The sequence below is a fragment of the Amblyomma mixtum genome, chromosome 3, assembly GCF_055824585.1.
Source record: "Amblyomma mixtum isolate Tamu chromosome 3, ASM5582458v1, whole genome shotgun sequence".
Lineage (NCBI taxonomy): Eukaryota > Metazoa > Arthropoda > Arachnida > Ixodida > Ixodidae > Amblyomma > Amblyomma mixtum.
In genome coordinates, this window is record NC_143014.1 from 347,569,026 (window position 1) to 347,595,084 (window position 26,059).

Below are 26,059 nucleotides of genomic sequence, written 5' to 3' on the forward strand. Positions count from 1 at the left end.
GAGTTATACAACACATCAAGTGCCTTGGCACAAGATTTTTTTATATATTCGACATCAGTTTGCTGTATTTGTTTTCAGGATTTACATGCAGCAAGTTTCGAGATGCCAGTGTGGCCGAAATAAAGAGCAGCCTAGCAAGCTTCCTGGCACGCCTCAGTCGCCAACAGCAACAGTCAGCAACAGTCACCTGCTGAGGCATAACTAATTGTTGGGTTTTATTTTTTTTTTGAATGTTTAATTTTTTTTTTCGTTTCTAGTCCGAACACCTGTGATGTTTTATGATGTGTTACAAATAAAACAGATCTTAAAATTTTCTTCCTGAACATCTTGAAGTACAGCCTTTGTCAAAAGTTTGGAGCCCAGGGGTTTTCTTTTGAGCCACACTGTGTCATTCTTAATGGATCTCTAGCGCTCCAAATTTCCTGGACATGAGATTTCTGGTACTAGCTCCTGCAATAGGTAGTACTTCCATGAATGCTCCTGGAGTCCCAATATAAAGCTTGGAAGTGAACCCCCTGGGCTCTAAGCTTCTGACAAAGACTGTACATGCAGTTGTGCCACAAACTGCATTTGCATAGGACCTTCCAGCAGGATTGCTTCTCTCCGTACATCGACAAAAGGACTACAAGTTCTGAACTCAACATGATTCAATAGGTGGTCAACAATAAGGTGCATGGCCATTTTGTTGGCATGTTATTGGCTGTGTTGATGGAAGTCCACAAAACGATCACAAAACACACCGATTTTTTTTAAGGGTTAGACAGGTTCACACTGGCAAGTCGTGGAGGTCGCGTGACAGGTTTAAACAGATTTGTTACGCTCCCTCCCCGCGTTACAAGTGCTTCGGAAACCATAACTAATTGGCCAAAATCAGTCGCGCGACATTTGCGATTCGCCAGTGTGAACTCGCCTTAAAGTTGCCTCCGTCGGTTTTCGAGCCGAGCGCTCCTTGCAAATTGATCTCGGCAGAGCCGTAGCAATCACTGCCTTCAGATTTTTCCGCTCACTGAAGACGTCCGCAGAGTACCTTGATGCTAGACAATGTGTAAAAAAAGCAGGACAGCCATGGAGGAAAAAAATTGAGGATGGCCATGGATTCAGCATTTTTTTTCTGGCTGCAGTGCTCACAATGGATGGATAAGGCTGAATTCTTTGAATTCGGCGGCAGCTTGCTCCACCTAGTCGTTGCTTTTCAAGCGTCAGCATACTCTCGCGGCCGCGAAAGTGACTGAAGAGCAAACAATTGCAAAACTGAGGACGCTTCTTGTTTTGCTTCATGCTGGTGAGTTTGAAACAGTCTGTAGCAAAATGAAACAGTATTCATTTTATTCACGGCGTGTTTACAGCGAAACGTTAGCCCACGGTCCCTTATTGTGCAAATAAATGCTTCAGGGGCGGAGCCCTGCTACTATAGCCACTGCAACCTTACTGCTAATTGGTTGATTCAGCGGTAGGCATTTCACGGTGTCATCATTTCACGGCCCGTCTTAACGCGCGCGCTCTCTGAGCGAGAGAGCGCGCGCATCGAGACCGGCCGTGATCACTTTGAAGTCACGCTCTCAAATTTGAGTGCGATATTGAGAGACTCGTAATTTGGCCCAGGATACTGCTTGCCCGGAAGGACCCAAAGTACATGATGCTAAAGAAACTGCTCCTTGCAATTGAGAGGGTGAGTTAGCATATGCCCGCAAACGAAGTCAAGCGAACAGTACATGTAAACACCTCAAACGACTTTACTTTCAGGGTTCTATCGGAGAACTAAATATTTTTACGCAAAGGAAATTCTATCTAGATCACCCCATCCCACAAATAATTTAAACATACAAACATTTTCAATACCTTTTCGATCGAAGCTTGAACTGCTTTTTATATAGAATAATACACCAAACAATGATCACGTATGCCTGCACTCGAGACTGGATGCCAAAAACAATGAGACACCAAAAACTATAATGCTGTACCCAAAATTAACAGTAATGCGGAGTGCGGGCATTGCCAATGCAAGCGCCACAGCCAGTATCTTCAGTAAAGTACATTACTTCAACGATAAAGTTCTCATACGGCGCAGAGACAGGCAAAAGTAAACGAAGGCTTCAATGGCTGACTAGTATTGGTGAAATTATGACCTCGAACAAAACGAAAGCAACACGGCAGTGGTGCTTGGAATGAAAGGCTGGCATCAGTGCGAGAATGGCCGTATCCGTCGGCTACTCTCGATTGGGTGAATTGCAGATAACTCGATCCTGCGCATCGCATTAACAGGCCGTCGTCCGTTTGGAACACATGCAATTTTAGCTGCTGGTCGTACTTGCGTGTCCGGGCGTGCCGAGTGCGAGTCTGGGCTGACTAGGCTTTTTCTCAAGTCAATACCGCTACCGCCTTCGGCGTATTGTATACAAGGTAGAAGAGTTCTACGCTGAAGCCGGACATCAAAAAGTGCTTTCCTTCGTCGTGCTTAGGCAGCGTGTAGGAGGAGGAGTTTCATTTCGTGGCGAGGACAGATTTGTGTGCGTATGGTGCACGCGAGTCTTAAAGGGGCCACGACAGGGCCGTTCTTTATATTGCAGTTTTGTACTTCAGCAGTTAATACAAGAGCCTCTGATTCAATTTTGAAAGTTTGGGTGCCCAGGACGCACTGTATATTCGAAAAAATGCGATCGAAACTCAGACCAGGAAACTCCTCCCACCGGCAGCGACCGCCATATTGAACACGGCGTTACGTCGTCTGCTATCGTTGATGCATTGCGGGCAGCGAGATCTCTTGTCCCCTGTACTTTCGGGGGCGATCGCAGTAGCAGCCGTCCCTCATATATGAGTGAATAAGGCCGATGCGACGTCTATCAGCGCTCGGTTGGCTGGTGGGTATGCAGATTCCGTTGCTGACGCACCAGTATGTCACGCTGGAACCGCCAACGATCGCCAGCACGACCAGCGACCGCGTATTAGTGTAAAGAGTGGGCTTCGGTGAACTTTTGCCAAATTCTTAAATTTCGGTGGACAGCAGACCGCCGGCCAATTGCCCCATTTGTAGGCCTAGCGAGACCGCGGGACTTCGTGTACGTGTGCGATTTCGGCTATCGTGGAGGGTGAATTCACAGCTTTTAGCGCATTCGAATAGCCGCCGAGCGTCGTTTTGGCTACAGTGACTTCAAAGCGACGACTGCTGACATCGCAAGACGCCCGTACAGTAAGGAGGAAGTACCGATGTGACCTGGTCTGCAGAACATGTGTGTTGAAGGTCGGCAGCCGGCAGCAGTCGTTGGCGTCGACTGTGGACAACAAATTTGGCTGTTTTCATTAATGCAAGTGGTGTCCAAACATATTTTCAAGTAAAACTATTTAAAATCAAGGACTGGGGCCATACAATTATAAGCACGTACGCGAAGCGTCCCCCAAGCAGGCGCATATCGGCTCTTATTACAGTGTTATCGTAGTGTGTAAACGAGTCAAACTACATTTCCTAAGCAAGAGTAGATAACATTTAAGATATGAAGAGCCCATCTTGCGTCATGTCAAGCAAACCATCAGTAACTTCAGCATGGGGCTGCAGTAATCGCAGTCGTATACCTGGTGGACTTAGCGCCAGAGTAGATGCTAAATGATGCACTATTATCTTTAAACACTCATTTAGGTGGTGGCGACTATTCGTCATTGCGGGCAGTGAAACATTCGAGTCGTGTGTTGGCTGCAGCGGCTAGATTCTGCAAAAGGGTTCCACGAGTCGAAAGAAATGTATGTTTGATTTACACACACATAAGCAGCTGGGAGGCAGTCGCATTTGGCACTTTTCTCTGCTCCTTTCGTGCCGCAAGCTTACTCTATTGGCATCCGAGCCACGAATAGCGGACAAGAACAGCCTGCGACAGATCGCCACGCCGTTCACGGCACACATCGGCGAAGGCATGCGTGGCACGTGCCGTTTTTCACACAGCACTTCACTGCTTCTAAGTGTAAACGATAAAGCAGGGGTGCACCGATTTCTGTTTCCTCAATGATCAGAAAACAGGCGCCACAAGCAAGTCCGCTTTCCCAAGGATCACCAAGCTCGCGCACTGAGCTGAAGGCTTCCGAGAAGAAAACACGGAAAATGCATTTTCCTTCGCTAAGCTAAAAACTTTTCTAGCAACCGCCCTCCACAATGTGCCAGCAAGCACCTCAACGCAGTGAACAGCGCGCAGCAGATGACACGGAGCGGGTATGCCATAGAGTTTCTTACTATTACCTAGAGGGAAAGCTGGCAGCCCGTCTATGGGAGTTTGCATGGCGACCCCTCGAGACCACTTCAGCCACCATGGGCGCTCAAAGCATCATGGGGCGGTGAGCTACTTGTTGCGGAACTGCAACTTTTGGCCAAAAAATAATAAAAAAATAAAGCTGTTTGATAACTACAAACGCCCTAACATTCAATATCTTGTCTAATGATTGCAATAAACGAGCAGAAAAGCATTTAAGTGCAAAGTTTGCCGAAAATAAGAGACGACTCGCTCTCCTATTGGCCAAGTAGTGAACACTATAAAAACTAATATTTCGTAATTAACAGGCGCAGTTTTAAAAGTAAATATGTTTTCAAAAAAGATGTTGCTTAAATACTATAAGAGGCTTTTTAATGGCATTTCGGAAAAGTGAAACCTTTTATTGGCGTCGTGTGTCGTCGCGTTTTCACTACTGTGGGTTTTGCCCACTGCGTTCGCGCGAAAGTCGCCTGCGCACACACGAACAGCGTTTTCGGAATGAAACGTCTTAGTAGTGCCACTCCATGTTCCCAAAAAATTACGACTGTGCCGCAACAAGTAGCTCACCGCCCCATGATGCTTTGGGCGTCCATGGTGGCTGAAGTGCAGCGCCGCCAGCTTTCCCTCTAGGTAATAGTAGAGTACACTCTAGTAATAGTAAGAAACTCTATGGGGTATGCCCTTGTGACGTCAGCGATCAGAGGTTGCCAGACCAGCAAGCAGCTCGCACGAGACGAAAAAAATTCGTTCTAAAAAATATCTACTGCACAGAGTAAACTGAAACTTCGGAGAATTGTGGTTTAAAGTGTTTGGAATTATACGCAATAAGCATGCAGGTATACGCGAACATAGGTTGTCACAGAAACTAGGCCTCTTCTCAGCGTTCAATACTTAAAGGGGTGGAGACACCAAATTTGTGGTTCGGGCGTTCTTAGTTTCAAACGTTTCTTATGGCTCCAGGAAGCATGATACACACTCAGAGATTCATATATTCACAGTGAATAATTTATTATCGCATTTTTAGGTGAACGATTTTCGGTTTCGGTTTCGGAACGCCGAGTTGGACAGTGACGTCACAGAGGGGGAAGATCAACTACTTCGCTTGGTCACGTGGGTCCACAAAAGTTGTGACGCACCTACTGCTGCATCGTCTGCTTTCTCACACACGTGCTGACCAGCGCATGAAAAAAAAACAACAGCATGTCTAGTACCAGCAGCTCGGATTCTGACGGATCTGAATCCAATGAGTGAGGACATCAACTTTTTTTTTATCGCACGCTAATATCGCCTTCGCGGGTTCGCGTGAGGATGCGAAGCACTTTGGAAAATGCCAGTAAGCATCACTGCGCTGCGCCCACAACCGGTGTCACACTTCGCCGCCGTGCAGCAGTACCTGAGCGCTGCTTGGGTTGGTGTACAAATATCACAAGAAAAGACAAAATCGCCTTGTTATCAGAACTGCCAGCTATACTCGAGCAGCGACAAAGCATGCCTGCTTATGTTGGGAGCTTTCGGCAACGGCACCGCTCGCGGGCGCTCCGGGCGACGAGCTCTGCTGCTGCCTGGCTGGCTGCCGAGGTCGTCGCTAGGCCTATAGCCTGTTTCGCAAGCGGCCGGCGCTTCGGTAGTCGCCTGCGCTATAATAAAAGGAATACTTTTCACAAATAGCTTTAGTGTCAACAGCATCATCTCGCAATAAAATAATAGTATGGTCAATCTCCTCGACGCTTTCGGCAGCGGAGCTAGCGGGCGCCAGGCGAGCCGGACCCCAACGTCGGGCCAGCGGCAGCTGCGAGGCGGTTCTGGCAAGAAAATTGCTCATATCACCGTTGTTACCTCTACCAGCAGCTCAGTATTGGTCAGCGATCCTCAAAAATGACACTTTTTTCACATTTCTTGTACCATGGTTTATTATTTACGTCAAGAACACTCCTTAGCTCGCTTTTATGACGTCGGCAGACGGTATCCAGGCTGGCCGACCGACTGGCAGGCACGGCGTACTTCACGTCCGCACAAAACAGCCATGCTACCAGTAAGGATGCTTCCTAGATTCGAGATACGACAGCATGACTGTACTGAAAGTGGATCTTTCGGCAACGACACTGCCTGCGGCAACGCCGGGCGACGACCTGCGCGCTGGTCCCAGACTGCCCTAGTCGTCGCTAGGCCTGAGCTGCTTTCACGACCGACTCCGCAGCTGAGGGCGCTTCGGGACTGGCCAGCGCTCAGAAACGTGCTCCGCTCGGCACCCCTTTACTGTGAACTCGTCCCACAATAAAAGATATGTTCGATTTCCACGACGTCTTCAGCAACAGAGCTAGCAGACGGCAGGCGAACCGCACCAGGTAGCAGCAGCACAAAACCGATATGGGATGAAATTTGCTTGCATCGCAGTCATCACTTCTATCAGGAACTCGGTATTTGCCAACGATCGTCAGAAACGATGCATTTTTGATATTCATATATCCCAGGGTTTGCTATGAACGTGAACAAACAATACTGTCGAGTTCTTCGGATGCCGGTGGTCGGCACGAAGACTGGCGCAGGCCGCCCGGCTCCAAGGAGTGCGCCCTATTTCATCATGACGCTGCCGCTCTCCGGGCTCGCATTGGCTGCCGCTTCCCGTCGTTGCGTTTGTCGCGAGCGGCTCGCCGTTGACATCTAGCAGGCCGGACGCAGGCGACGAGCTGCAATCGGACGCTGCGACGCTGTTCGCAACGGCGCGCCGCAAACCGAGCGAGTGGCGGTTAGCAGCAAATGCGGCTCGCTGGTGCGTCGACTGCGCTCACGCGGCTGTGCCCCGCTCATCATACGTCACTGTATTTTGGTATGACGTCACTAAAACTTTAATTTGTTTACCCCCTTGTGACGTCAGCGTTGATGGCGCTAGCGATGGGGTCTAGATCGTGAGAGTGAGCATTTAGGTAATCTTTGGAACCGAATTAAAATATTTTTGAAACGTTTGTTGCGTCCAACACCTGGCTGTGAGTGCCCTTGCATACATAGGAATCCCATAGCAGGCTTTTTATAGCTTCAAAATTTGGTGTCTCCACCCCTTTAAGCAACTCAAGGAGATACCTTTTAAGGCAGACGTGAAAGTCAGGAATGAACAGATTGTTATCTTTTTTCCTGGGAAAGCTGTAAGCTCTCGCATCATGTTTCATATATTCCAGCAGGTTCAGCGCGACAGTCTCGTAGCGTCAGCCATTGGTGACATGACACGAAGAGCTTGGCAGGTAGGCATCGCCCGGAATAAGCTTTGAAAAAGGGTGCGAACTATAGTGTACTAGAATACTCTAGTTCACTATTCTAGTATTCTCTAGAATAGTGAACTAGGTCAGTATTCTAGTTCACTATAGTGCGAACAGTGCAATGCTTTCGCCGCTCATGGTTGCTTCCGAAAAGCACTTCAGGGCCACTCCCCCTTGCTGCCTAATCCCCCCCCCTCCCTTTCTTTGTTGCAGTTCTACCTCGGTTGTTCGATCGGGCGTACCACGGAAAAATTTGTTTTAATCGCATCTGCGCTGTACGCACATATCAAGTTAATATCAAGGTCAATGGCGATAATCTGGTTTCTCAACGGCAAACCAGAGTGGCATCAATAACCCTCGCATTAGACTTCACTTGCTACATGCCTGAGGCACACGGCACTCCATTTACTATTAGACGCACCGCGCACTACATTTAAATTATCGCGAAAGAAAGTTCCTAGCTATAATGACGCTTGTGGTTCTTGGCGCGCAAGTTCGATTTAAATTTTGTACTTTGTATTTTGCACTTCAGACTATTTGCTTGTACGAGAGGCTGCATGAGTTGGTGTGAGTTATGTAACATATGCTTGTGCCTTGTGCCGTCTCTTTCCTCCAGCATGCCTCTCATTGTGCCCCCTCATGGAACTGTAGGGCCGTTGCTCGCTTTGGTTCTTCCTATCTCCAACATGCAGCTGCACTTTCATTGGTTTAGGCCTCACTACAGCGCCTGCACACGATGTCGCCATTGCAGCTGCGCGCTGCTCACTAACGCATAAATTCACTGAATTCAAGGACATTGTTCGTTCGTTCATGCCACGGTCTTGCAATACCCTTGGCAAGCATATTCGCACTCGCAAGTTTGATATTGTTTTTATGGATTTGTTTCTTTTGTCAATCCACAATTTTTTGGTCAGTTCGCGCTTTTTTATGAAGCAGCCATACAAAATAGGAAACAACCAGACCTCTACAGTACAACATACTTTCATATCGGGTGTCATGGCCGGTTCGTTGACAGAAAAAGATGGCATTAGACCGCATTATTCAATGCCCACTTACTGTGCGATGTGAGTGCATGTTAAAGAATCCCATGTGTTACAAATTATCCGAGATCCCTCCACTACGGAGTCCCTCACAGCCTGAGCAGCTTTTGAACGTTAAACCCCCATAAACCATCAAACTTCCAACTAGCTCGCCCGCTTACGCACCCTCGTTCACCACTTTTCCGTCCCCGTCGCCCTGCGAAATCACATTACATTTGCGAGCGTTGCTTGTTGTAGTGGCAAGATCATGACCAAAGAGTCTCTGGCATCAGCCATAGTACTTTTTCGCATAACCATCAGTAATCTGGACAAAAACCCGTTGCTCCCTATTAGGCATACTGTGAGATGGGCGCGACAAGCGACAAAGCCGCAGATATGAGAAGGTGTACAGGTGGCAGCTTCATAATTAAGCACCAGATGGCTGTAGATGCATGACAGCCGCTAAACGCGTCTAATAGGAGTCTCAGAATTGAGGCGATCACAAAGACGTGGTGTTATCCCTTAGAATCCGAGAACAATGAAGCTTGCTTTTTGCTTTTACAACGGAATGAGTGTTCCCGCTTGAAGCCAACGGCTGTTGGCGAGTGTCGCGTGCACAGTAGGGAAGTGTGATTTCGCCAGAACTGGCTTCTTAACCTTGTGCTTAAACTCGTTGCCGTTGGTCAAGAATACGCACAAAGTAACTGCTGCGACAGATAGGTCTGTACAGGTATGTTCCATTCGCCGGCATTCCCTGCACCAGTTCTGTAACGTTCCGCGAGCGTACAGGGCCAGTTCCTGCAGTTCAAGTGCAGCTTGGCACTGGCTGCTTCCAAAACAAATGGGTGAGTGCAGGCCTGCTGGTCGTGTGCTGGCCATGGCGTTGCCACCAAATTGCAGCCAGCAGTGTGGCGCCCATATAATATGAGTGCAGGCCTGCTGGTCGTGTGCTGGCCATGGCGTTGCCACCAAATTGCAGCCAGCAGTGTGGCGCCCATATAATATATATATAATATATATATATATATATATATATATATATATATATATATATAAACTTCTCAATCCTGGCAATTTCATAGATTTTTCAATAGCGTTTGACCGCATCAATAACAAAATGCTAGCTATATAAGCTCAGGCACTGCGGTATCCGTGGGAAATTTCTTGGTATAATTCAGTCTTAAGTTGTCGGTCGCAACAAGAAGTAAAAATAAACAATGACTTATCTCATATTAGGCACATCGTTTCAGGTGTACCGCAAGGTAGCATCTTGGGGCCATTGCTGTTTCTTTATGTTAACGGTATTGTCTGTATTGGTAAATTTCCAACTTTTGTTATTTACGCTTACGACACCACTTTATTCTGTAGAGCTGCACAGTTGCCAGATCTCGAAAAACAAGCCCCACAATGTTTACAGTTGCTCCTACAGTGGTCTGAAAATAGCCATATTAAACATAAACACCACCAAAACGAAGGCTGTGCTTTTCAGGCCTCGTAATAAGGTGACTAATACCGGTTTTTTTTTTCAGAAGGTCTAAAATTTTTACAGAAAGGTAAATTCCTTTAGATTTATTTTAACCCTGGGGCTATACTGAGGGCTACGGCGGATGCCATGTAAGAGGCAAACTACTTTAATTAGTTCGCTAATTAACTGAATATGTTAATTAACTTTTATAATTTTTATTTTAGGGGATATGTTGTATTAGCAGACTTGGAGATCGTCTTCCAAACAGTCCAGCCAAGAAAAAAAATATGAATTTTTTGCGCGCGTTACGAAGCGAGAAGTCACCCTGGTAGGCAGCTTCACACTGTAACACAGCGTCTGTGAGCGCCTGTGCTGTAGTTCGCTCCGCCCTGCGCTTTGGGTCAGTGCGTTTTTGTTCCAATGCGGCATTCAGTGAGGCCGCGGAGCGAAGCAAGCAGCGATAGCACAGGCCGCCCGTCCGGGCTTCAGGTGACGTCAGCCGTGTTACGCAAAGCGCAGGGCGGAGCGAACTACGTCAGAGGCACTCACCGCCGCTGAGTTACGATGTGAAGATGCCTACCAGGGTGACTTTTGCGCGCCTCAAACGTGCGTGAAAAATTTATTTAGAATTGTTTTTTCTCGGTTCGACTGTTTGGAGGACGATATCCAATTCTGCGAATACAACATAGCCCCTAAAATAAAAATTCGAAAAGTTTATTAACATATTTAGTTAATCAGCGAACTAATTAAAGCAGTTTTCCTCTTGCCTGGCGCCCGCCATAGCCTCCAGTATAGCCCCAGTGCTAAAATAAACCTAAAGCAATTTGTCTTTTTTGCACCTTTGGAAATTTTGGACCTTCTAAAAGAACACCCGGTATACCACCACTCTGTTTAAGGATATGCAGGTCACTTACCGAAATGGTCCCTGCGGTAAAGCTCAGGTGGTATTTTTAATGAAAACTTGAACTGTAATGTTCACGTTGACATGGCGGTGAACAAGCTTTCAAAGGTTGTCGGTATTTTGTGTTGAATGAAATATTTCAGGCCGAAAAGTATTAAGAAGTTGTATAGCGCACTGTTTCCTTTGTTGTAAATTATTGCATTTTGGTATGGGGTACCACGTTTTTAGGAGTAATAACCGCTTGTATCGCCTTCAAAAGAAAGCTGTTCGAAATGTAATGAATGCTCCTCTACTAGAACACTCCGAACAGATTTTCAATGAACTTCGACTTATCCGTTTGCAACAGCTGTACGAAACTTTACTTCTACGGCGGTATGAAGCCTGCGTTGATAAAACTAATAGTCCAATGATAAAGCTGTCAGCCATGCAATGCAGAGAACCAAAATACCCTACGCGAGAGACATTGAAATGGTATGTACAAGGATACGAAATAATTATGGTCGTCCGTCAAATGTTGAGCTACACTCTCATGGCATTTAAATAAGGAGCCCGAAATGATTAACACTTAATCAAAGATTTGTTATTTTTTCTATTTTGTTTTCCGAAAGTGCCATGTTTTGTACCACTGCCATATGCCTCTATAGGCGCTTCGACATCGTGACGCCTTTCCACTGGCTTTTTGTAGGCACACCCAACATCACTGTGAGGTTAAATAAAATGATTCTGACTGATTCCGATGTATCAAAGGCTACCAACATCTCGAACCGTGTTAAGAATTTGCACACAGGACATCGCAGCCAGGGGTTGCCATGCACTGCAGGGGTTGCCAGTGACTTAACCATGTACCAGCCTCGATGCCACCTCGCGGCAGCTAAGGGAAACGCAGGTGTGTTCGTTTAATGAACACGACTGAGGTGTGCGCGCGCCGACTTGCATGTTAAGCGGTTGTTGCAGCAACGTGCATATTGCTGCATGCATACGTGCACTTTTTAGTTGACATAACCGGCTTCAAGTACTTTTATAACGAGATCTTATAACAGATCTCGCTCGAAAAGGCGAGATCTGGAGCGCTTTTGCGCCCGGCGAGCACACTAACCTGCAGGCTGTTGAGGATGACGAAGGCGTGCCAGAGCGCCTGCGCCCGTGCGAACGGTGCCACGAAGCCCAGCGTCCACGTGGCGCCCATGACCAGCGCCAGCTTCACGTACACAACCAGGCGCCATCGGGTGTGCGCGCCTCGCCGCAGCTGGGAGAGAGGACGCGGAAGAAAACACACTGGAGCAGCACCATCAAGGGGGCTATTTTTCATTTTTCATTTTTGAAACAGCGCAACAAAGACGGGACGTGGAAACTGAGGGGTAAAGACAAACAGGCGCTGACTAACAACTAGGTTTATTGAAAAAAACACACAAATATATAGACAGAGTTAGGAAAGATTAATCGCCACCATAGTCAACTCATGCCACATGTGACGCCAGATACCCAATCTCCCCTTCGGAAAGGGCGACCGATGGGCAACTAATGCACGTTGCGCCTTTCTCACGTATAAGAAAAGCTTCAATAACTTCTCGCGTCATCTTATCACAATGGCGGAACACGATATGGGTGTTCTTATAGTCGGGGGTACATTTGCATTTCTTGCAACGGAATGCACCTTTAGCGAGAGGGTCTCCTTCTGATTTTCTTTTTTCGTAATCTTTTTCGTGTTTACATTTGCACTTTCTGCAGTGGACCGCCACGTGTGACAGGGGGTCTTTTTTTCTGGTGTTCTCATGTTCCATGAGTTGCTTGTTGATGCATCTTCCTGTTTGGCCAATCTATGTGGCGCCACACGAGAAGGGAATTTAGTATACTACCCCTACCTCGCAAGGTACATAAGGGGAAACATGGCGCACCTGACAAGCCCTTTTGTTTCCCTCCTGCCTCTGCCTTACCTGTTTGCACATCCTGCCTAATTTCTTCGGGGCAGAAAACACGACGTCAACGCCATATCTGCCTGCCACTTTTTTGAGCCCATGGGACATGCTGTGCGCATATGGAACCACTGCCGGCCTTTTATTTTTATTTTCATTTCTTGCACTCGGCCGAGCCCCATACTTCACCTGCCTAAGCAATTTCTCCGCTGCCCTGGAAATGAGGTGAGCCGGATAGCCATTCGCGCATAATCTGTTTGATTGGGCTGCAAAGCTCTCCACAATCATTTCATGGCAGGACTTCTTGAGTGAAGATTGCAGGCAAGACAAGATAACGCCTTCTTTTATAAGCTTGGAATGACCTGACCTGAAGTTTAACAAGGGCTTAGCCGATCTTGGCCGATAACACCAGCACACGTGCTTGCCTCGGGAAAACAAAACCAAATCTAGAAACTGCAGTTCCTTGTTCGTGGGTACCTCTGTTGTAAACTTTAGCCCACGCCCGTACTCATTAAACACCTTAAGAACATCGACTAACATTCTAGGCGGGCTGCCTGGCGGGGTAAACACCAAATAGTCGTCAACATAACGAAAAATACTGCACCCCTAACTCCTTCGAAGCTTGCTCAATCGCCCTGTCCACAAAACTAAAAAAAATGTTAGCCAATACAGGTGCAACCCTGGAACCAATGCATACCCCGGATGCTTGCACAAATGACTTGCCCTCCCAGTCAACAACTGTTGCCGACAGGTAGAAGGACAAGATTTCTAAAAAACTATCAACAGACACACCACATTTTTCGATGAATGCACTTTCGTCATTGTCCTGTGTGATGCACATTTTAACGGCCCTCATGAGCTCTCCGTGTGGCAATGAATAATAAAGGTCCACTACGTCAACGCTGAAAAACGTGCAGATCCCAGGGTTATCCAGCTTAAGGTGCTCCACCAGCTCATCCGAATTGGGAATCACGAATGGGTCCGGCAGGGCCAGCGTCTCCAGCTGCCTTTGAAGATATCCTGAAACCACATGCTGCCAGGTCCCTCGTTCGGAGACAATGGAACGGAAAGGGTGGTCCGGCTTGTGCGTCTTAATGGTGAAAAACTGAGCTTCAGCCCTGCCGACTTATTCGCTGCGTCCGCCAGCTTGCTCAAATTGTGGTGTCTCAAAAGTTCGACCGCCCGCCATTTCACTTTAGAACCACTGAAGTCAACTTCCTTGAAGTTTCTCCCCAGGGCTTCTGAAGCTTTATCCGCATAGGTGCCTGCCGGAAGGACCACAAAGCAACCCCCCTTATCGGCCGTCATCAACGCGAGCCCACTTTCAGCCAGGAAATCAACAGTGTTCTTCATGTTCCCGCTGTTTCGTTGCATACCATGGGTTCTATTCAGCACGGTAACGCATTCCACAGTGCACCTCGGGCGCACATGTGGCATGAGTTGACTATGGTGGCGATTAATCTTTCCTACCTCTGTCTATATATTTGTGTGTTTTTTTCAATAAACCCAGTTGTTAGTCAGCGCCTGTTTGTCTTTACCCCTCAGTTTCCACGTCCAGTCTTTGTTGCGCTGTTTCAAAAATGAATACGTACCAACCTGCCCAAATTTCTGCTTTACTCAAGGCTATTTTTCATTCATTTATTTCGCCCCTCTGTACTTATTCTTCGGATCCAGGGCCCGAACAGCCCACCCTAACGAATGATCGGTCTGCTGTTCAGAAGTGAATAGGCTTGGCCGAATTCGTAATTCATCGTTACACGGAAAACGCAATGCAGAAACACGACGGCACGCGGCAGTTTTCTTCAGTTTTTTTGTACGTTCCTCTTTCCTGTTGCCCGTTCAGTTTTTTATATGCTCCGGATGAGCAATAGTTTAAAGTTGGAGCGCGTCCTCTCGCTTGTCCCGTCCTCCTTCTCTCATGTTTCCGCGCGCTGTTTTCCGCGCAACGGACTGCGGTGCTGGCAGGGTGCTCATTTTTCAATTTTGGTTTTGGCAGCCACAACTCAATTTCAACAGGATATACCTGCCACACAGAAATATTGCTGGGAGAGGCCACTCCCATACCGACTGCAAATATGCATAATGCTTATGGGCCCACCGCCTGAAGAAGATTCCGAGCCCTTTTACGCTCTGCTATTTAACCAAACCTTAAAACAGCCTCGAAATCATCCACTGGAAGGGTTTGAAGATAGGAGACCCAACCGAGGCGCTTCCCGCAAGGTAGAACAGGAAGCTCAATGTTTCCACTTTACAGGGTGTCCAGGCTAACTTTATTTTTATTCATTTATTACATACTACCAGTCCTTTCCAGGACTAAGGTAGGAGTGGAAACATTACATGCATAGTGACACAAATAGCAAGAGAGACTGGTGCAAACAAACAAAACCGTAACAAGATATGCTTGCTAAGTACTACACAAATTTATTTATTTATTTATTTATTTATTTATTTATTTATTTATTAGTACCTCAAAGGCCCACTAGGGGCATTACATGAGGGGTGAGCATACATATCATTTAAATAAATCAGTGATGAATGATTTGAAGTATTCCAGGCCAAGATGGATGAAAGCTTCAGCGGGCAGGTCGTTCCAATCTCTTGCGGTCTGGGCGAAGAACAATTTCAGATGCGCAGAAGTGGATGCTCGAGGTGTATGAACAGCTTTCGGATGACTGATGCGAAGTGAAAGGCGGTGTGCAGGGGTGATAACGGAATGACTCAAATGTGAATGATAAAACCTGTGGGAAAGGCAGAGTCTGGCTATTTTTCGACGGGATTCAAGGCTGGGGAGATTAGCTTTTGTTTTCAATGCTGTTACGCTCGTATGATATGAATAATCAGAATATACGAATCTTATCGTGCGGCTCTGGACGTACTCAAATGATCATAAAGCAGAGACTAAAACTCATCACGTGATTCCACAGACACCATATCATCAGGTAGCCGATTCCACTCATGTGCGGTCAGCAGAAAGAAGGAATATTTAAAGCAATCTTTAGCAGCATGGAATTCTTTATATCGAGTGTGTTTATTACTAAGCAAAGAAGGGAAGGGGAATGAGGGGCTCGTTATAAATATGACAGAAGCCAACAGCCACATAAACCAAGGGGCACAGGGGATTTCTTTTTTATTATTAATTTATTTATTTTGTGGTGTTGATCAATTTAGAATATTATTGAATATGTTATCGCTTAAACCTAATTGATTAGAAAAGCAGAACAAAAAGCAACCACGTGCCGCCGGTGGGATCCGAACCCACGACCTCCGAATTACGCGTCCGGTGCTCTACCTCTGAGCTACGGCGGCGGCTGTCAAACCTTCTGCTTTAGGGGGTATTTATGTTTGCAAGTAACCTAAACTTGAGAGTGTTCATCAGCGCCACCCACGTTCATAAGCGGCGGACGTAGAACGTCCTGAGTTACCGCAGGTGTGACGTAGAACGTCATCGAACGGAGAGGGTGGAAGCTGTGTGAGAACCCTCTTATGCTTCCTATGGCATCAAGGCTGCCAGAACCGAGGCCCTCGCTAAGCAATTAAGCAAAGAAGGGAAGGGGAATGAGGGGCTCGTTATAAATATGACAGAAGCCAACAGCACAGAAACCAAGGGGCACAGGGGATTTCTTTTTTTATTATTAATTTATTTATTTTGTGGTGTTGATCAATTTAGAATATTATTGAATATGTTATCGCTTAAACCTAATTGATTAGAAAAGCAGAAGAAAAAGCAACCACGTGCCGCCGGTGGGATCCGAACCCACGACCTCCGAATTACGCGTCCGGTGCTCTACCTCTGAGCTACGGCGGCGGCTGTCAAACCTTCTGCTTTAGGGGGTATTTATGTTTGCAAGTAACCTAAACTTGAGAGTGTTCATCAGCGCCACCCACGTTCATAAGCGGCGGACGTAGAACGTCCTGAGTTACCGCAGGTGTGACGTAGAACGTCATCGAACGGAGAGGGTGGAAGCTGTGTGAGAACCCTCTTATGCTTCCTATGGCATCAAGGCTGCCAGAACCGAGGCCCTCGCTAAGCAATTAAGCAAAGAAGGGAAGGGGAATGAGGGGCTCGTTATAAATATGACAGAAGCCAACAGCACAGAAACCAAGGGGCACAGGGGATTTCTTTTTTTTTATTAATTTATTTATTTTGTGGTGTTGATCAATTTAGAATATTATTGAATATGTTATCGCTTAAACCTAATTGATTAGAAAAGCAGAAGAAAAAGCAACCACGTGCCGCCGGTGGGATCCGAACCCACGACCTCCGAATTACGCGTCCGGTGCTCTACCTCTGAGCTAAATTGATCAACACCACAAAATAAATAAATTAATAAAAAAAAGAAATCCCCTGTGCCCCTTGGTTTCTGTGGCTGTTGGCTTCTGTCGTGTTTATTACTAGTTATGCGAGATGTGCACTCCTATATATAACATTGTTTATCGATTCCAACAGTTTCGTTCATAATGTTATAAGAGAGACACAGTCGTTTATGTTTTCGTCGAACAGAAAGGAGCGGTAAGTTGGCTTTACGATACAAAGGAGATACTGAATCTTTCCTCCGAAAGCGGGAGAATATGAAACGTAATGCGCGCCTCTGAACATGCTCCAGTTCATGCACTAACAATTTGCTTTTCGGGTCCCGCACCTCGCATGCGTACTCCAGCAAAAGGCGCACCAACGTTTTATATGCAATTAGATTTGTTTCACTCCCCAGCAAACCAAAAACCTCTCAGAGACGTCTAGCTAGACGTCTCTGAGAGGTTTTTGGTTTGCTGCGTTGAAGCAAACTTTAGTGTTCTCCTGAGGTAGCCCAACTTCTTATTAGCTTTACCAACAATGGACATGACGTGTTGCCTCCAATTAAGGTTCGACGAGATAGTCACCCCTAGGTAACGAAATTCATTTGTGCGTCGGAGCGTGTTTCCTTTTACGGAGCAGCCAAATTCTAGTGGTTGACGTTTGTGCGATATAGTCATGCATGTTGATTTAATGGGGTTTAATGACTTTGCAACAATTTACACGTCATTTTTTTTAAAGGTTAAAAGATAAAATATTTCAGTAGCGTGGCTTTTTGGGCTTGTTGGTACATTCTTCCAATACACTGTAGCGCAGCAAAAGACGAGGACACAAGAGGTGTCCTCGTGGTGTTCGTCTCTCGTCTCTTGTGTCCTCGTCTTTTGCTGCGCTACAGTGTATTGGTAAAATATTTCAGATAGGCCAGGGAAACCACTTACATACACCTACCAACCGGCTTGCGCATCATAGGCAATTTTTAGTTTTGCAGTTAGCAATGAAGATAATTTTTCTCAACGCGTAAATATTGACTTTAGACAGCAAATGTGAATAGCAAAGTTGGACAGCACCTTGAGAAACCTCCATTCTAATTACTTGCGATAAAGTCTCACGTGTATAGTTTTTCAGAGCTCCAAAGAAAGCCCGCGAAATACAAAAAAAATCACGTGACTAGCGCATTCGCGCGCCACGATTGTGCTGCTTTCCATCCTGGCTTGAGTGAACCAAATCAGCTGCCGGCAAGGCGCGATGACCTCATCGGCCTGCTGAAGCAATGTGGGGTCGTCGCGCCATACCAGCAGCTGATTTGGTTCACTCAAGCCAGGATGGAGAGCAGCACAATCGCGGTGCCCAAACGCGGTAGTCACGTGATTTTTTTTCCATTTGGCTGGCTTTCTTTGGACCTCGGAAAAAAGATACACGTGAGGCTTTCTTTGGCGCAGATAAATGGAATGGTGGTTTCTGAAGGTGCTCTCCAACTTTGCTATCCAGATCTGCTGACTAAAGTCAATATTTACGCGATTATAAAATTTATATTAAATGCTAAATAATTAATTGCAAAAGAAAAAATTGCCTATGATGCGCAAGCCGGCTGGTAGGTGTATGTAAGTGGTTTCCCTGGCCTACCTCAAATATCTTGTTTTTTAACCCATGGATAAAGTTAGCCTGGATACCCTGTATATGCATAGAGGCATTGCATAGGCTGCTTTTAGATTTAGTCCGACGTACATAAACTCGACCTAGTCTGCTTGCTAGAATCGAAAATCTATTAGCAGCCATTCGCACCATCCACGCCTTAGGGTTCTATCTTACGATGGAGTGCGAGAGCGATCTTCCATGGTCATACAGAGACATTAAGTGCCCCCCAGTTATCCCAGGACTGCGTTCAAAACGCTTCACGCCCGCGGCTAAGGCATGATACCATGTCTCTGAGCATCGGCAGTTCCTGCGTAGAGCGCCGGCAAGTGTACACCAATGGCACTGTCACGAAACCTCGGCAATCACCCTCCGCTCTGCATATGTGATCCCTAGCCTCGGAATATCTTGAGCAGGCAGATTTCACAGAACGCCGCCGCCTACATTGGCAGCTTCTGAGGCGATTGTAAGGCTCTTAGACGGCATTCCTCTATGTAAACCTCTAAGTGAAGTGATTTTAAGATTTTGGATGGCCTGGGCATGTTCTTGTGCACTGATGTGAACCGCGCCACCAGACTAATGCTGACCGGAGATTTTAAGTTTACTACCTGGGAACGTAGAAGTTTTGTAATCCCGAAGCACTGCTGCAAATAATGTTTTCACACTATCTGAAACAAATCTTGGAAGAAGGCACGAGGGTAACGCGTGAATCTCGGTCAGTCTTGCACTTGGTAGAGTGGGTGACTATACTGAGTCTGTAAAAGACGGGATATCTGATCATAAAATGGTTTATGCGCACATCCTGTTCAGAGCAAGCACTCGTGCCCAACCCTTTATACTCGTACTGTGTAAGTTGATTATGGACGGGTAGATGACACGTCCATTAAAGATTTTTTTAATTGTCATTTGGTGAATTTGAACTTGCCTGCGATTGTGAATCGGTTGATTAACTATGGTTGCGCTTCAAGAATGCCATAAAACATTGCGTTGACAGATTGGTTTCCACTCGGGAAAAGAAAAAACCTCGTAATCATTGGATTAATTGACCAATTATACACATCAAGAGCAAAATGAAACGGTTACGCAGGAGGAAAGATAGGTTTGGTTTGGTCTCTTGGGATTTAACGTCCCAAGGCACTCAGGCTATGAGGGAAGCTGCAGTGAAGGGCTCCGGATATTTCGACCACCTGGGGTTCTTTACGTGCATTGACATCGCACAGTACACGGGCCTCTAGAATTTCTCCTCCAAAGAAATTCAACCGCCGCGGCCGGGATCGAACTCGGGAGGAAAGATAGGTCACCGGAGATTTCGAAACTGCGAAGGACTTTAAAGGCTGCAATAGAATCAAAAGCGCAATTTAGCTTCAACAAAACAGCACCTCGGAAGCTTTGGCTATACCCGTGTGACAATAAAGAAATAATAAATAGGATTCAAATTGGAGATAAAATAGCTACAGAAAAAAAGAATAGCAGGTCATTTCAATCATTTCTTCCGGTATTTTTTATAAACCAAGCATCGATTACTTTCGCGAGTGAGTGCGATACGCTGCGTCAAGAAAGGAAACGAAGATAGAAACTATGGCACGCAGTGGACGAAACCAGCGTAGCCACTGGGAAGGAGCGAAGCAGACGGTGCAAAGTGCGCGCTTCTGCGCGGAAGCAATAATCGTTTGCACGGAGACGAAGAAAACTAGACGGCGTGGGCGCGCTCAGCTCTGGGGACCGCAAGTGCGTGTGAATCCACGGCCGCGAAGATACATGGGCGCAATGCACTCGCAGGGAGAGTAGGACGGAATGCTCTCCGTGCGGCCGCCCCGAGGGGTGAAACAGGGACTAGAGCTGTGCACGGGCCGCAAATTTCAGCCCGCGCCCGGCCCGAGCCCTACACTACTGACGGAGGCCCGGCCCGGCCCGACGCTGAAGAAACCTAAGCCCGCCCGGGCCCGGCCCGACCTGCAAAACTAAAATTGAAGTGAAGATGAAGCTGCAAGAGATAATTTAAGGAAAATCAGTTTATTTCGATGTTTTTAAAATGCTCGGCTCTCATGGTCTAGAATACTACAGGAACTTTACTACCCGGAAACCCGCAGAGCTTTAAACTTTTGACTGAAGGCTAATTCACTCTGGTGACTCGCGGAGGCACTCGAATCTTCACGGAGGGGGCGACCCCAATGAGTCGCCAGCGACATGTTTGATGCCCGATTTCGCTGTCCTCCGTGACGAATCGAGTCGCGCGACCTTCGTGCATTCACGTGACGGCAACTAAACTATGCGCCTAAGCAGCTAACCATGGCGAGCAAGAAGATAATGGTCACAAGTCGTTGTTGCCATACGAGCGAGAATCATGTTGTCCCGTACATGTGATAATGTGATAAGCGCACATCTGTCACCTCCGCCACGTAGCTTAAAGCACGATTGAGGTGTTCACTGTTCCAAGAGGGCAGTTATGCGCCTTCCCTCTGGTTCAGGTGTCCACCGAGATGTGTGAGGCAGTGCGCCATTTTCTTTCCTCAAAAACCAATTCACCAATTTTGCCCTCTGCTTTCCAGGCTCCCGCTCCATTGGTTTCGCAGCATAAAGCGCGACTAAGGTGTCCACTGCTGGTTACGCGGAACAACGACGACGTCGCGAAACGCAGAAACGGGCGCCAAAGAGCTGCGCTCTAAAACCACCTGCGTGCGGGAACTCTGCCTGATTTTTGCATGGTTATCTATGTGATGCAAATCCTTTTTTTAGTTTTGTAGTTGCTGATTGTTTCAGTAAACCATGTTTTTGGAGACGTACACCTCTGGTTTTTTGACACGTCATAGATGGATAGTGACAACGACCGTGACGGGTATCCCCCTCCTTCCCTTTCATGTTCGATGGGGGAGCTAGTCGTGAGTCAGGCTGGCGTACTTAATCAACTGTTACTTTTGGATTTAAAAAAGGCTAGCGGGCTAGATGGAATCACAACCCACTTTCTGAAGCGATGTGTGGAGTGGGTGTCATTTTTCTTGAATAATGTTTATGAAGCTCTTACTCACTCGCTGCCACAAGGTTGGCGCTTTGCAGTCGTGACGCCTGTTGTTGAAAGCGGTAACCTGTTACAATAACTATTGCCCAATTTCCTGCCAAGTATCAGCTGTAAACTCTTACAACATTTACATTTACTCTTAAGCATTGTTACGGTGTGGGATGGCACAGGAAGACACGAACTCAGGATTCTTTCGCAAACCGCCGATTAACTTTCCTTAATTTAATGTTCTCGCATTAACGCACTCACGCCGCGCTTCGTTCTCGTGCCTTTCAGAAATTGCGATGAGGCCTCTTCGTTCTCTTTTTCCGTTACATCTTTACATCGCAAGGGGGGGGGGGGGGGGGAGTGTAGGAAGAGAGGGGCAGGGAACGCACCAAATGTTCCCGAATACACACATACACGAAAAGAGGCGATTTCCAGTCCAAGTCCAAATCCGGGGACGCTATCCGATGTCCATGAGGTCCTGAAGTAATGCCGTCGCACGGGAGGCGGACCTCACTCCAGTGGGATCGGTGTGACCTGCTACCGTGGGCGCTCTTGAAATCGTTGGCCAAGGATGACAGGAAGTGGCGGAGTAACTCGATGATTCTGGCCTGGTCGGATCCACGTGCACTCGGGCGCCCAGTCTCTCGGAGGTCGGCGAGCGACTGTTGTCCTTGAACATTCCGGGCTAAGGTGGCGCGCTGCATCGAGACACCCTATTCCGGGCGAGGGCGGCACGTCACCAGTGGCGAACGCGACGTGGCCGGGGGTGCTGGCCGGCGATCTCTGGAAGAACTGCATGTGCCCCATCACGGCCCCGCCCAATGGCCACAGCAGCAGCACGCACAGCGCCTCGTCCAGGAACAGCGCCATCTCGAAGGTGAAGAGCACGATGACGGTGAGCAGGCTCCGAAAGCTGCCGCCGAACAGCTCGACGACACGTGCAGCTGCCATCAGCGTCAAAGCAGACGTGTCTACAACGGTGCTGACCAGGTGGAGGCACACAAGCCACGCGAACCGGGGACTCATGAACCAAGCCGCCACCTGATGGCAGTCGACGGTGCCGAGAAGAGGCTGCACCACCAGTAGCAGCGAGGCTGTCACCGCCAGGGGCAGGGTGTTCAGGATCCACAGGCACGTCATCAGCAGGATGCAGAACAAGTGCTTCGCGTCCTCCATAAATAGCAACCCGAACGTGGATGCGATGATAGTCGCGTCGGTGACGAACCAGAGGATGTGCTTCAGCTTTGAGCCCCCTTCTCTCGCACTGCATCCGATTCCACCGACGAGGGAGGCCAGGCCTCGTTGCCGTGGGTGGCAGCTCCAAGGAGCAGGCATGATACTGTGACCACCACACCTAATGATGATGGCCGCCATTTAGTCCGCCTTCCGGATACCTCTAAAGGCCACGGGACGTGAGATGAAGGGGCACAACTTCTAGCACGCTTGGAGCAGCGGAAACGAGGCAGCGTCCCCGAAGGTCGTCGACTTCTTCGTTCTCGTGCGCATCGTTCTCGCGCCTTTCTCTCGGCACGACCACTTTGATCTCTTTTGCCGTTACAATATACTAACTTTTCTTGAGCATAACGAGTTGTTTTATCAGCCCCAGCACGGGTCCTGAAAGGACTGTCTACCATAACACAGCTCATAGCAACGATACATGATTTCAGTTCAGCTTAGATGCCCAACAACAAATTGATGTCATTTGAGTGGATTTCGTAAAAGGTTCCACACAGTAAATTACTTCTCAGATTACATAAAGAAAGAATTAGTGACACTTTTCTGCAGTGGATTGAAGCCTATTTCAACAATCACAGACACGTTGTGCGAGTGGGTTACTCTCCAGTTGCATTAGAAATCATGGAAAAAATATAGCGCACTCAGGACAACGAAGAAGTAAGAGCAAACAATACAAGCGCTTACTCGCAACTATGCGTTTATTCAAAAAACGCAAAAAAGAGGGAAGAAAGAGAAAACCACATACTTGTCCATTGTCCTGACTGTGCTATATCTTTTCCATGATTCTATACCATCATCATCATCATCAGACTGACTACGCCCACTGCAGGGCAAAGGCCTCTCCCGCGTCTCTCCAATTAACACATTCCTTCGCCAGTTGCGGCCACAGCATTCCCGCAAATTTCTTAATCTCATCCAACCACCTAACTTTCTGCCGCCCCCTGCTACGCGTGCCTTCTCTTGGAATCCCCTCCGTTACCCTTAAGGACCAGCGGTTATCTTGCCTTCGCATTGCATGCCCTGCCCAAGCCCACTTCTTCCTCTTGATTTAAACTGGGATGACATTAACGCACGTTTGTTCTCTCATCCACTCCGCCCGCTTCCGATCTCTTAACGTTACACCTATCATTTTTCTTTCCATAGCTCGCTGAGTTGTCCTCAACTTAATCCACGTTTCTGCCCCATAGGTGAGTACCGGTAAGATATAGCTGTTGTATACTTTTGTCTTGAGGGATTTAAGGCAGAAAGCTGGGCTAGTTGGTGTTTGGATTGAGAGGACATAGTAGTAGCGCTAAAAAAACAAGGACGACAGGGCAGAGAAAGACAACACAGGCGCTAGTACGCTCCTGATTGTCGCCTATAAATTCGTTTTTGTTCTCGAGATTAAAGTCAGTTGATGTCTAGCGCCTGTGTTGTCTTTCTCTACCCTGTCGTCCTTGTTTTTTTAGCGCTACTACTATGTTCTTTCAATCTTGAGGGATATTGGTAAACTGCCATTCATGATCAGAGAGAACCTGCCATACGTGCTCCACCCCATTCTTATTGTTCTAGTTATTTCCCGCTCATGATCCGAATCAGCTGTCACTACCTGCCCTAAATAGGCATTCTCTTACTACTTCCAGCACCGCGCCACACATTGCGAAATGCTGCTCTCTTGCTAGACTGTTGAATATTGCTTTGGTTTTCTACATGTTAATTTTTAGCCCCACCGTTCTGCTCTGCCTGTCTAATTCATTGAGCATGCTTTGCAGTTCATGTCCTGAGTGACTTAGCAAGGCAATATCATCAACGAATTGCAGATTACTTAGGTATTCTCCATTAACTCTTATCCCCAACTGTTCAAATTTCAGGCCCCGGAATACCTCCTGTAAACAGGCAGTGAACAGCATTGGCGAGATCGTGTCTCCCTGCCTGACACCTTTCCGTATTGAAATTTTATTGCTGGCTTTATGGAGAACTGTGGTAGCTGTGCAATCGTTATAAATATCTTCCAATATTTTCACATAACACTCCTCTACACTCTGACTCCGCAATGCCTGTATGACTGCTGAGGTTTCTACTGAGTCGAATGCTTCCTCGTAATCAATGAACGTTATATAATGTCACGTAGTGGTGACTGCAGTACGGCGAACAGGAACACAACAAGGATGTCTTCGAAACAGAACTCTTTATTTGGGCTGACTTGCGCCAGCAAAGAACTGAATCACTCGGCGGCGGCGTAGCAACAAGCGTGCTCGGCAGTCGTCGAACAGAATGGCCGCCGCTGTCGGCCGCGCTCTTTTTAAAGCGGATAGCGAACCTTCGAGATAAAGCTTTAGAAGTTACTAGAACGTTCTGGCGCGAACTAGAATCGGCTCCGTCCATGCGATGAATCGAGATAATTCTAGGCCCGTCTTGCGTCACAAACGAAGTGATAAAGCGGCGTGCCGGCTGCCTTGAAGCATCAACAAATAAACACAACAAACAAACGCTACAAAGATTCGCGGCAATATATATACAGGGGCTGATTATATTCTGCGCATTTCTCTATCACTTTATTGATAGCGTGAATATGGTCTATTGCGAGTATCTTTTACAAAAGCCTGCCTGATCATTTGGTTGATTGAAGTCTAAGGTTGTCCTGACCCTATTAGCGATTACCTTAGTAAATACCTTGTAGGCAACAGGCATTAAGCTGATCGGTCTGTAATCCTTCAAGTCCTTGGCGTCTCCTTTCTTATGATTTAAGATAATGTCAGCGTTTTTTTAAGCTCTAGGTACGTTCGAGGTCACAAGGCATTGCGTACACAGGGTGGCTAGTTTTTCGAGCACAATCTCTCCTTCATGCTTCAACAAATCTGCTGTTATCTGATCCTCACCAGCTGTTTTCCCCTTCTGCATTGCTCCTAAGGCTTTCTTTACTTCCTCCTTAGTTACTGGATCTGTTTTAGCTGTATTATTGTTCCTAATTTTATTAACGATATAAACGGACTTGTCGGTCAAATATTTAGGGGAATCCCCCAAGTGGAGTAGATTTGTAATAATTGAGTAATTACTCATTGGCATCCATCTAAACGCAGCCACACGGGTACAAAGGAAAACTATACAGCTTTCTCAGAAACTTCGCAGTTAAAGA

General features: G+C 47.1%; 2 protein-coding genes and 2 non-coding genes across 4 annotated transcripts in view; 1 reads left to right on the top strand and 3 right to left on the bottom strand.

Moving 5' to 3' along the window:
* The window catches only part of LOC149356277 (uncharacterized), a 32,486-nt gene extending 32,292 nt beyond the window's left edge, over positions 1-194 (top strand). Inside the window, exon 7 of the mRNA XM_089575361.1 lies at positions 79-194. Within this exon, the coding sequence (XP_089431487.1) occupies positions 79-194 (116 nt within the window). The remainder of the gene's footprint in view (positions 1-78) is intronic.
* LOC149356276 (uncharacterized) overlaps positions 1-26,059 on the bottom strand; it is a 110,852-nt gene that overhangs the window by 62,758 nt on the left and 22,035 nt on the right. Inside the window, exon 4 of the mRNA XM_089576296.1 lies at positions 11,965-12,114. Coding sequence (XP_089432422.1) covers positions 11,965-12,114 — 150 coding nt within the window. The remainder of the gene's footprint in view (positions 1-11,964; positions 12,115-26,059) is intronic.
* On the bottom strand, positions 16,016-16,087 carry TRNAT-CGU (transfer RNA threonine (anticodon CGU)). The gene has a single exon. It is a non-coding gene; the product is annotated as a tRNA-Thr (tRNA).
* Positions 16,515-16,586, bottom strand: TRNAT-CGU (transfer RNA threonine (anticodon CGU)). The gene has a single exon. It is a non-coding gene; the product is annotated as a tRNA-Thr (tRNA).